The sequence below is a fragment of the Helianthus annuus genome, chromosome 14 (assembly GCF_002127325.2).
Source record: "Helianthus annuus cultivar XRQ/B chromosome 14, HanXRQr2.0-SUNRISE, whole genome shotgun sequence".
NCBI lineage: Eukaryota > Viridiplantae > Streptophyta > Magnoliopsida > Asterales > Asteraceae > Helianthus > Helianthus annuus.
The window spans coordinates 25,926,688-25,939,425 of record NC_035446.2 but is presented as its reverse complement, the minus strand read 5'-3'; the positions used below and the strand labels follow the sequence as shown (position 1 = coordinate 25,939,425).

At 36.5% G+C, this 12,738-nt stretch overlaps 1 protein-coding gene across 1 annotated transcript; it reads right to left on the bottom strand.

The window, feature by feature from the left end:
* Window positions 1-10,145: 10,145 nt before the first annotated feature.
* LOC110906581 lies at window positions 10,146-12,512 on the bottom strand. Its single transcript, XM_022151692.1, has 2 exons — window positions 11,484-12,512; window positions 10,146-11,396 (listed from the first exon to the last, which is right to left on the bottom strand). Exons 1-2 carry the CDS (start codon window positions 12,510-12,512, stop codon window positions 10,146-10,148), a joined length of 2,280 nt encoding a protein of 759 aa, XP_022007384.1.
* Window positions 12,513-12,738: the final 226 nt, after the last annotated feature.

Sequence of the window (12,738 nt, the reverse complement as noted above, 5' to 3'; positions counted from 1 at the left end):
AGAACTCATCTACAACGGACACGTGAAGGGTTAAACGGGTTGTTCAGGTAATGACGATTCTTCCCGTTTTGGATGGTTAATAAGACTTTGGCTAACACAATGGGCTCTCACCAGTGTGTTCGCCAGGTCTTGTAACATCACCCAGCGGGGAAACCTCAGAACCAAATTTGGACAACCCGTTACATATCACCTAGGCCAAAATACGTGAGTGTTGATGGAACTTACCAGTTCACAACCCACAGTATTTTTTACTATGTGTTTTGATGGGAATCTCCGGAATCAACTTTCGGCTGGGGAACCCCATTTTAAATTTATGGAAGTTGCGGTTTAGTGTATTGTAGTTCAAAGAGATTATATTTGTATCAGTGTTATAATATGGAATTTTTGGTTTAGTGTATTGTAGTTCAAATGAAATAGCGGATTATGTACTTTGTATTAAATAGTAATAAAGTTTAAAATTCTAGTATGTTACGTTTTATTTCTTAGTAAATCAGTATTATCTATGTGTTTAAAGATGTTATAACCTGTTATAAATTAATGGGGTTTAAGACGTTTCAACATCTTAAAAATTCAAGACGTTTTAAACTTTCAACAGGCTACCTCACAACCTATATAAACCCCTAAATCTAAACATTCACACGGCGTTGTCTTCCTTCCACATCATTGTTCAACTTTCTACACACAACCAGACATGGCTTCTCACGGGTGGACGGAAGTTGAGGACATAGCTTTGGTGGAGGCTTGGGAGGAGGTGTATGTGAATCCTCCTCGTCGAGGGCAGGGTGGTCTGTGGGTCCGGGTGCAACAATATTTTGCACAACTCCGTGGTCCGAACCACGGCCGTACCGTTGATGCATTATCTTCACGTTTTCGGGTTATACGGTTGGAATGTAAGAAGTTCGAAAATTACTACAAGGCTGTGGAAAACTCATCCGAGGGCCTTAGCGAGGACGACATCAAGGCGGTTGCCCTTATCAACTTCCGCCACGATGAAGGACATGATTTCGAACATGTCTCGCAGTGGGAAACGATTAGGGTTTGGATTTAGATGTTTGTTTGTTTTTTTTATCTTTTTTGGTAATGTAATTTTTTTTTTAAGTAATGTAATGTTTTTTTTTTTGTTTTGTAAAAAGTTGTCTTTTAAATTTAACTTTTAGTATGTTTGAAAAGTTAAAGCTTAACATAATACAACTTGTGTGTATATATAATACATGTGCTGATTATTAACGGATGAGGGCATAGCCCGACCGGTCACCACGTCGTTTGCTGAGGTACACGTCCCGAGTTCGAATCCCCCAAGTGACCGGTTTTAAGTTATTTTTTGGTTTTAATGTCTTTGAGTTATTACTTATATTACTATTAAAGTTTGTATAGATAAAAAACATGTGCTGACTATTAACGGATGAGGGCTTAGCCCGACCGGTCACCACGTCGTTTGCTGAAGTACACGTCCCGAGTTCGAATCCCCCTTGTGACCGGTTTTAAGTTATTTTTTGGTTTTAATGTCTTTGAGTTATTACTATATTACTACTAAAGTTTGTATAGATATAATACATGTGCTGATTATTAACGGATGAGGGCTTAGCCCGACCGGTCACCACGTCGTTTGCTGAAGTACACGTCCCGAGTTCGAATCCCCCTTGTGACCGGTTTTAAGTTATTTTTTGGTTTTAATGTCTTTGAGTTATTACTATATTACTATTAAAGTTTGTATAGATATAATACATGTGCTGATTATTAACGGATGAGGGCTTAGCCCGACCGGTCACCACGTCGTTTGCTGAAGTACACGTCCCGAGTTCGAATCCCCCTTGTGACCGGTTTTAAGTTATTTTTTGGTTTTAATGTCTTTGAGTTATTACTATATTACTATTAAAGTTTGTATAGATATAATACATGTGCTGATTATTAACGGATGAGGGCTTAGCCCGACCGGTCACCACGTCGTTTGCTGAAGTACACGTCCCGAGTTCGAATCCCCCTTATGACCGGTTTTAAGTTATTTTTTGGTTTTAATGTCTTTGAGTTATTACTATATTACTATTAAAGTTTGTATAGATATAATACATGTGCTGATTATTAATGGATGAGGGCTTAGCCCGACCGGTCACCACGTCGTTTGCTGAAGTACACGTCCCGAGTTCGAATCCCCCAAGTGACCGGTTTTACATTATTTTTTGGTTTTAATGTCTTTGAGTTACGGAAATGAACCTAACGGGCTGAAAATGTCATGTTTGACAAACTTTAGGGATGAAAACATGAATATAACTCTTATAAAAGAAAAGAAATATCAACTTGTAACATTTGATTCAACATGTCCTCGTCTTCTACCTCTTGTCTAATTCGAAGACCACGACTTTTCAAGGTCGATTTGGATGGAAATGTGTACTGTCATCACGACATTCTTGCTGTTGTTCGGGTTGCTGGACTTAAAAGTCAAAGAAATGGTGAAGAATTTTACGGGTGTTCTCACTGGCCTGTAAGTTGGATTTGTTATTTTTAGATAGTGAATTGCAATTACTTTATAGTTGCTTTGTTTTTGTAGAGAGGTGATTGCAAATTCTTCTTGTGGAAGCAAGATGTTGATAATATGTTCCTTGAACGTTCATACGGCACCTCAACTACAGTGACGTTTAAAGATTTGAAGATCAAGAACCTAGAATTACAAAACCAGTTATTAATAGAGGAGAACAATAACTTGAAAGCAGTGAGATTTGACCGAAAGATGAAGTCGAAGAAATTGTATGTGCTAACCTTTTTAATTGCAAGTGCAATATTGTTTTATTTGTGGAATTAGTATTTATTGCATCACTATCCTATTTAGTGTTTCTAATTGAACTTGCAATATTGTTGTATTTGTGGAATTTGTCATCTAATGTTTTGAACGGATTTCCAATTAGATAAAACGATAAAACATGTTTTTAATATAACATAAAAAACGATACAAAATAAAAAAAAATTTCTAAAACACTACTAAATATAATTTTTTAAGATTTCAAACACTGAAATGTGTTCAAAATCCTCGTCATAAATTATTGCGTAGTCTAGCAGGGCTTCTTCAATCACCTCCTTTTCGTCCATGTTGTTCCGATCCTTTTTTTAACGTTCTTGTACCTTCCTAAGAAACGGCTACATTTGAAACGTAGGAAAGCACACCGAGTGTCGAGCTCATTCGGGCTACGGGTCGTTTCTTGCACGTGAATGCAGAATAAGTTCATAACCTGACCCCAGAACGCGGGATCGGAGACTGAGTGAGTGCCTTCATCATGAGCGGCAGCGTACGAGACGACAATAGCAATGTCTTCTTCGTCAGTCCATGAAGAATCCATGATGTGGTTAGATGGCAAGAATGTCTATGCCATTTTATAGTGGTTTTTTGTTACTGTTAACATTTAATGTTAAAGTATTTATTATTATATTTAATATCAAATGAATAACTTAAATAACTTAAAGACAAAACAAGTGTTTTATTACATAAATTATCCAACATTTGGACGGGGTAAACACCGCCAAAAATACAGTTTTTCTGCAATGTATCGTCTGTACGACAAAAAACTTTTACAAATGTCTCCAGTTATATTTATTGGTTTATCCGTAACCAGATGCTCCATAAGCATACAAAGGTAGACTGCTTCATTCCCTGCGATTGTTGGGTTAGATAACACGTAGTTGTCATTGAGTTCGGCACAGATACATTTTTCTGGTTTTCCCGTTTTTTTCCAATATTGCAGATGCACTAGTAATGCTCCTAAGTAAACTTTAACCTTCGTCAAACGGGGTAGAATAACGTTTCTGTATTTATTGCCCACACAAATATTTTCGCACGGGTAGTACACCAATTCCTGTGACGATAACTCTAGTCTAGCTAGGAGCCATTCGTTATTTTCTAACGGTAACGGAAATAAGACGTAATCGACCTCGAAGAAAGATGGAAATGGGTGTAATTTGCCATTGGCATACTTAACAACGGTTTTTGGAGTAGAATCTAACAACATTTCATAAAATTGTGGTGGAAGGATTGTCCACCGCAAGTTTAACAACGGTTTTTGGAGTAGAATCATTCTATTTCTCCAAGCCATTAGCCTTCCCACCCATCCTTCAATATGCTGTATAAGTTTTAGTTTAAAATTAATTAAAATCGCGAAAAAAATTAGTCAAAGTAATAAAATAAATTTAGGGAGAATAATTAACTGTTGAGTTTAGGTAGCCGCCACAGCGAAAACCTAATAGAGTCCCCCAAAAATTTTTGTCCAACTCTATTGATCTTGTGAAAACTGCTGAATAACAGAACGGCGCATCCCCATTTCTGTAGAATGTTTCCACATCTTTTGACCAGTGTTGACTTTCGTCGTCTGGAATTGCCCATGTACCAGCCCTATGAAGGTGAAAACTTTCTCTGTTGTGTATTTGGTTTGAATCATTTCGTTGTGGATCTTCAGAAGAACTTTCACCCTTGTTAGTTCTCCATTTTTTGAGAATCCAAGATGAAGTTTTCGTTGCTGGTTGAGAGCAGTATACATCGGTTTTTTTGTTTTCAGACATTTTCTGCGTGCTACAGAAATATACTGAAATATGGAAGAATTGTTATTGAGATCTCGTTCCTATTTATTAAAAACAAAATGTAAAAATATTTAATAAAAAATCATTGCACGTCCCGAGGTATGCAAGACGTTTAAGCAGTTTTCAAGACGTTTCGTACATTTTTCAAGACGTCTCATCACTATTCAAGACGTTTCAGTCGTCTGACGCTATTCAAGACAGATTACCCGTTTGCCACGTTGCATTTTTCAAGACGTCTCATCATTTTCAAGACGTTTCAGACGTCTCACGCTATTCAAGACGTTGACTCTAACTTGAGACGTTTGACTGTAACTTAAGACGTCCGGGACGTTTCCCGCCTAATTTTGACGTCTCATCTTTGAACACGTGTTATTTTTAAGACGTTAAAGACGTTGCATGCTGTAACTTGAGACGTTTGAGACGTTTTCCGTGGACACGTGAGACGTTTCAATTCAATTTGCCCTTAGATGAAGGACACGTGTGTCCCCGTTACCCATCGCTTGACACGTGTCCGGGAACACGTTTTGAGTAGGAGAGTGTGGGTTCATGTGTTTCATTTCACACGGGCAAACGGCATTGGGACCACGTTCTTTCCTTTGGTGCCATCTTGAACAAAGATCCGAAGACCGTTGAAGATCCGAAGAGAAACCCGACGACAAACACCCGACCCGCGTTGAAACCTGCGTTGAATCTGCACGACATTCACGTTCCGAAGCATCACGTTTTGTCGTTGACTCAAAATGGATCCAAACTACTACGGTTTCCCACGTCAGGAGAACATGCAACCACCTGAACATGACATGCAAGACGTTAACGTTATCCCATCTGTAGCGGTGATATCTTATGTCTTTTCTTTCATTATTCTTAGTGTTTTAGTATTTTGGTATACTTACTATTCTTTTTTTTTCTGTTTTTTTTTGTTATTTTACAAGGTCCAAAAAGTCAAAGTTCGTCAATCATGGAAAATAGTGAAGCATATAAACAATAGAATGACGGATCCTATAATATCAATCATTAGGCAGACATGTTTCGGTCCGTATTTGGATATTAGGTGTGTCATGTGTGACAGTCTACTCTTACTAGGTGTTGCACAACTACAAGTGCATACACCTACACCCAGATTGGGGATTACATATCGCCTAGGCCAAGAAACGCTAATGTTTAGCCCCAAACAATTTTGTCTAATAACGGGATTAAGGTTTGGATCCAATGATTGGACGCCGATTGATCACCCAGAGTCATTTAAAAACCGTCATTTCTCGGCCCGAGAACGTATTAATTTCAAACGAATTAGAGATTTGTTTGAAGGTCCCATGCAATATAGCGCGGAAGATTGCGCAAGAATATGTTTACTGATGCTCTTGTGTCAAGGGTTTTTAGGGTTGCAGGATACAAATGCAGTCGATGTCAAATTGTTACACCTCGTGGATAATCTGAATGTGTTTAACCAATATCCATGGGGTAATTATTTTTGGGAGAGCACGTATACGAACGTGTATGATATGCACGTTCGTCAAAGGGATGACACGAGGGGTTTTTCGTTAGATGGATTTGTTTGGCCGTTTAAGGTACCTGTAAAATCGTATATTATATTTTATATTTTAAGTGTAATGTTTGTCGTAAGTTAATTTGTATACTAATAGTTGATAAATAATGCATTTACAGATGTGGATTCTGGAGGTATTTCCGGAATTTAAACAAAAGAGGGGGTATTTCGAAGGTCAGACCATCCCGAGATTCTTAGGATGGAAAGAAGGACATAGGCTATTGAAGGTGCATGTTGATGGCATCTTAGCCAATGCGGTAAAGGTGACTTTTTTATACTTTTAAATAAATAACTATATCTATATTTTCACTCCGTTAACCGTATTAAAGTATCAAAATACAAAATGTTAACCGTTACAAACGGCATTAATTTATAAAAAATATATTACAATACATTTTATAAGCTGTTTAAAATTTTCAACTTATATATTTAAAAAAACTGTTTAAATTATATATTTATATACTAAAAAAAATCAAGTTATAAAATAAAGTAGACACTGTTTAAAGTTAACCGTTACAAACGGCATTAATTTATAAAAAATATAATTACATAGTATTTTGAAAAACTGTTTAAATTTTATATTTAAAAAATTACAATATTTAATACAATACATTTTATAAGCTGTTTAAAATTAACAACTTATATATTTAAAAAAACTGTTTAAATTATATATTTATATACTAAAAAAAATCAAGTTATAAAATAAAGTAGACACTGTTTAAAGTTAACCGTTACAAACGGCATTAATTTATAAAAAATATAAATACATAGTTTAAAATTTTATATAAACTGTTTAAATTTTATATTTAAGAAATTACAATATTTAATACAATACATTATACATTTTATAAACTGTTTAAAATTTTCAACTTATATATTTAATACAATACATTTTGTAAAATATTTCTTTTTCAACATGTTAGATATCTGAATATAAACCCCTAATGGCTATACTACCAACTATGTTCGAGGCCGAGACTGAGTGGTATAGTTCAAGCTCGGATTATTTGGAACTTGAACGTCAAGTTTTCAATCCTGCTATGGCGACTGAATTACCGCCTCAAATTCATAATCCAATCGGCCTGAGTCAAAACTACGGCCAACCACATAAGGACTTCCTTGACAGCTTGTTCGGCGATGATGAAGTTCAGGTGCCTGTAACGCACGGATTTTCACCGGAAATCCGGGCTCATACAGATCATGTTCCGTTAAAGACGGCTGAGTATGAACATGATGTTGGTCCCGGTCAGTTTTCATCGGGATTTTATTCTGAAGAGCAGCTTGTCTCTAGATTTCAGTCAATGATGTTATCAAACAACAGGGCATTGACTGACATGATCAACTCGGAGTGGTCGCAGAAGATGTACTCAAACAACCGCGCCTTAACTGACATGTTGAAGTCCGAGTTGTTGCAAAGTTTTCGTATGGCTCCGGTATCAACTCCAAGCCACATACGAACACCGAGGGACCAATCGCCAAAAGTATATGATAATGTACACCCATTTATTTTTTTATTTTCTTAAAAAAGTCTAAAAAATAAATTATATTTATAAAATTTTCTAACTTTTTTTATTAATTTTTAGACGGAAGCTGATTCCTTTTTGAATGCCAATAATGACGTGTATCATGTGTCTGCAAATCCAGAAAATGTTACCGAAGAAGCCGTAAGTATTGCAAGAGTATATAATTTTTATAATCCATGTATGTTTTGTTAATTTAGTTATTAAATAATGTAATTGTAGGATGAGGAGGTGGAGATGATTAAACTGAGGCGGTCCGAAAGGCTTGTGAAGCCCGCCAAGGCTACGCTTTCACCATTTGTAGTTTACAAAAATCTCCGGCGGAAGCAAAATAATATTTCAAATAATGAAGATCAATTAATTGAAAAGATAAAAAAATGGGCACCAAGTAGCGGAGTTAGACAACTAACACTGACAGCAGGCGGCTATGTTGGTCCTGAATTCTGGGGGTCTTTGCTAGGCACTGAGGGGAATGGCTGGTTAAGCGATGAGGTACACTTGTTAATACTTAATTTACTATAGTTTGGTATAAACTTTCGCTAAAATTGTCCAAACTTGTAACAACATATTTTTGCATGGATGCTACACATGTATAATTCAAGAGATCCAACCGCTCGTTGGTCCATTTTACCCCCATATTTTCAGATGCATTTGCAAACTCTGGATCAGGAATTCGCCTGTTATTTCAACGGGAAAGTAGACCCTTTTCCTCCGATATCTAGCGTTGAAGAGGTTTATGTACCGTTATATATACCATCAATTCATTGGTTTTTAGGAGTTTTCAACCTCGTTAACGAGACCCTCACTATTTATGACAGGTAAATTAATGTTTGTTTTTTATTTTTTAATCTCAACAGTTATGACTTTTAAAATTAATGTTTGTTTTTTATTTTTTTTTAGCTTGATGGGTGTGCGAGATTTGGATAAAGGAAGAACCGAAGTGGTTTGCCACATCAATTTTGTTTTTGACCATTGGCTTCGTTTGCATGGTTATTATGACAACAAACCTTTACCGTTCAAATTTCCGTTTAAAACAGAATATGCAAATGATGTGCCACAACAGTCAGGACCATTAGGGGACTGTGGGGTTTGGGTTTGTATATTTCTAGACCGGTTGATTAACAAAAAACCCCTAAATGATGGTGAAAAAACAAGCATAACGGCTACAAGGATGAGGCGCCATATGTTGACACTTTTCTACGACTCGCTTATTCCTATAGAATTAGTCAACCAGCTAGAACAGGACGACCTCGAATTTATTCAATGATTATTAATTTAAATTATAAACAAAAGTATTTGTACTAAACTTATATTTTATATTATTTATTTTTTGTTACTGTGAAAATGTGTATATATATATGTGTGCCCTCACTATCTCAATAATGCCACACCGAATGTCTTACTCAAACATTCCACATTCTGTGCAACGCACCATTTGGATAAACCAAAACTTTGGGTTTGAACATTGGTCGCCAAATATTCTAGAGTTTTATTATGACGGCGATAAGCCAACTTGCTACTCAACCTACATGGGTAAAACACCTCTGGGAAAAGAATGGTGGGGCGGTTTACTTGGATTTTGTGGAAACGGATTTATTCAGGAAACGGTAACTTCGAAATAACTTTCATTAACATGATACGTTTATTAATCTATTTTTTTGTCAAACATTTACCATATTTTTCTTAGCATATCAATGCCTGGTGCAACAAGCTTATGTATCAACGGGCGATGTCGTCAACTGACGATCGGTGGACAGTTCTCCCGCCTACTTTTTTTAACATGATAGTAGAACAAAATACAGAGGCCTACGGATATGGAGACGGTACAAAAGAATTTTTTCCTCCCATTTGGGAGGTTGATACGGTACATTGTCAAATATGATTATTCGGAATTTACACTTTTTTAAAAAAAAATTCCATTAAAATAATACCTTCTCCAATACTTATTTTCGTTTTAAATTTTTCCAGATTTACATGCCCGTAGCGCACAACGAAAACCACTGGTTACTTCTAAAAATAGATATGCGTTCGTTTAAAATGTATGCTTATTTTCCCGTTAACTGTAACGTAAGTAACTGCGGAGAAGGATTTTGCATACACAGGAAAATACATCAAATTCTTTTAGAATTTCAATCGCCATTTGTATGGTTTCTGGGACGTATATCATACTGGCAACAATCAAGGAAAGATAGTGTACAGGAGTTGGAGTATTGGGGGGATGTTGTGTGGCCAGACAACGAAGATCATATTGGTAGAAACTCAGGGGTTATCATATGTATGCTATTGGAAAATCTAGTTAACAACCGTTCATTAACATGGAACGAAGTAAACATGCAGGATGCTTGTGTCAGATATAGACGGTACATGGCTGATGAACTATACGCCGGGCGCTACACACCAAGTAATTTTTGATGGCTTGACGTACGGATTGTAAAACTTAATTCTTGTATTAATTAAAAGTAGAATTTGTTACATGATTTTCATAAAATAAAAACATAAAAAAATATATATTTATATTACTAAAATTCTGCTAAATTATAAGATGGAAAAATGTCATCCGTTGAACTCTGGGTTTCTGTCTCTTTCTCTTTTCCTTTGGCTGATGATTTTCGTGAACGAATCTGTGATTTCATTGGATCTAAACAAACGTCACGAACATGTCCGTATGTTCGGCAACGCGAACAATATACCGGAACAGGTTCTTCCCCACGAGACAAGATTCTGTTGTTTTCTTTTGGACGACCTGATTGACGTTTTGTAATATTCGGCGGTAAAACACTGCCAAGGCCTTCTGGTATTACCCATTCAGACCTATGAGGCAGAGGATTAATCGATTCTTCATACGTTTTTTTGTATACTTCGTTTGAGTAACACGAGAAAGCATAATGACTACAGTCAGGTTCACCCAAAAATCTTGAAACAGCAATCACATGCCCACAAGGTAAACCCGAAACTTGCCAGACACGACAGCTACACGAACGATTCGAAAGATCAACTACACCCCTTTTCCCACCATCATCAACAACAAAGCTGTTTACCCGGATGCCTGCAACAGTCCAGGTTCTAGACCCTTCAATTTTCTTTAAAATTTTCTTCTGTGCCCACTGAGTAAGTGAATGGCTCTCCTGCATGCCCTGCAATCGACGGTCATAAAACCATTTTTGTACAGACTCGCGGAAAAATTCGATAAGTTGCGTTATCGGCATCTTACGCGAGAATCTAGACAAAGAGTTTATAGACTCCGCACTATTAGATGTCATATAGTGGTATCGATTGCCGGGACAATGAGCTCTTGCCCATCTACCAAACCCAATATTTGTTAAAACCTGGCGTATTCGAGGAACAGCAAGACACAAGGCATTAAATGACTCGGTAAAGTCAGACATCCGATAAGATTTACACGTCTTCCACCATAGTGCCTCGTACTCTTTTTTTTTAGACGACGGCAAACGTAAATTCATCATTAAATGACGACAACACAGGCCGTGGTACACACGTGGAAACACATTCCTAACACCCACATGTATCGAATTCGCCCTATCCGAAATGATCGCCATATCTGCTATTTCACCAACACAATCTCTAAGCTTTGAGAGAAACCATGTCCAAGATTCACCATCCTCTGATTTTCCAATGCCATAAGCAAGCGGTAAAATCTGATTATTTCCATCCATGCCCACTGCTAAAAACAACGTCCCTTTAAATTCACCCTTTAGGTGTGCCGCGTCAATGATAACAACAGGTCTTAGATTTAACATAAAGCTACGAATCTGAAAATTAATGAAAATGAAATGAGACAAAAACCCATGTTACTTTAAAAAAATAAAAGAATCTATAGTATATAATGTATAATTTACCGCCGCCCCTAAAGCAACAAAAACCATTTCAAAACGACTCTGCTCATCAACCAAGATGTGTGTAACGCTTCCAGGATTTGCAAGTTTTAAATTGTAACAATATATTGGTAGTTCCGCAAAAGAGTCTCGTGTAGTTCCTTGTAGTAGTTCAAGTGCATAGCTTTTACCACGCCAAGCTTGAAGGTTTGTTATCTCAACCTCGAACCTTTGTCTAAAATCTTTGACAATCTCTTTCGCTCGATATATCCTACCACTGTCTTTTAGTTGTTCCTTCAAAAAGTGACCCAAAACCTTTGGGTTAGCCTGACGAAAATGTGGGTGTGTTTGCGTCTTCGAACAGGTGTGACTATCGTTCATATGTTTAACAAACCATAAATTGCCACAAGGAATAGCATGAGCCTTAAATCGCCATTCACAACCATCACCTAGGCATGAAACTTCATACCGCGTCTTAGATGATCTATCAACTTTAAACTCGAAATGCTCTAACAAAGATTTCTTTCCCAACTCGAGCTTCATCTCTTCTTTGTTATTGAATATATGACCGGCATCGAACACTATAGATGAAGAACCTGATTGGTTGTGAGACGTTAAAGATTTTACATAATTTTTTTCTAAATTTGGACACTCATCGTTTAAAATATCAAAACTTTCTTTTAATGGAATATTTAGATCTGGAGCTTTTAAATTGTTTAAACAAGACAAACCAGATGAACCAACATCAGACTCTTGAATAACATATAATTTATATAATTCAAAAGGATTCTGCATCGCCAGATCAAAAAAAAATCTAACATCTCGATCATCAATAATATCGATGGGATCAGTAAACGTAGACATCCGGTATGACAACCGTGTAATGTTTGGAGTATCACACATCTTAGAAACATAGTTTAAAAAACTATTATATGAATGATCTGTTTCAATTTCTAAACCACGTCTCCTTGAATCGACACCGGTAACATACTCAATGTTTCCGTTAATCAAATCCCACTTCCCCCCAGTATAAACAACAAACTTGACCTTCATATTGTGAGATAATCAGCAAAAACAAATTTTCTCTTAAAGTTCGTTTTTAAAATTAAGTGATCTATATAAATTCAAAAACAAGGCGTCTTGAAATTCATATAAAACGTCTTGAAATGGTACAAGGCGTCTCAAAAAAATAAATGAAAAAAAACAAAAAATACACAAAAAAAATAGGGAAAAGAATGGCTCAAGCCGACTAAAGAGACAAAAATGGCTCAAGACGCCC

Bases quoted from the DNA above. Each gene is read 5' to 3' on its own strand.
- LOC110906581 (XM_022151692.1), bottom strand. From the start codon at position 12,512: ATGAAGGTCAAGTTTGTTGTTTATACTGGGGGGAAGTGGGATTTGATT. The intron at 11,397-11,483 runs GTAAATTATACA...ATTAATTTTCAG, and splicing joins TTGTTGCTTTAGGGGCGGCG to ATTCGTAGCTTTATGTTAAA.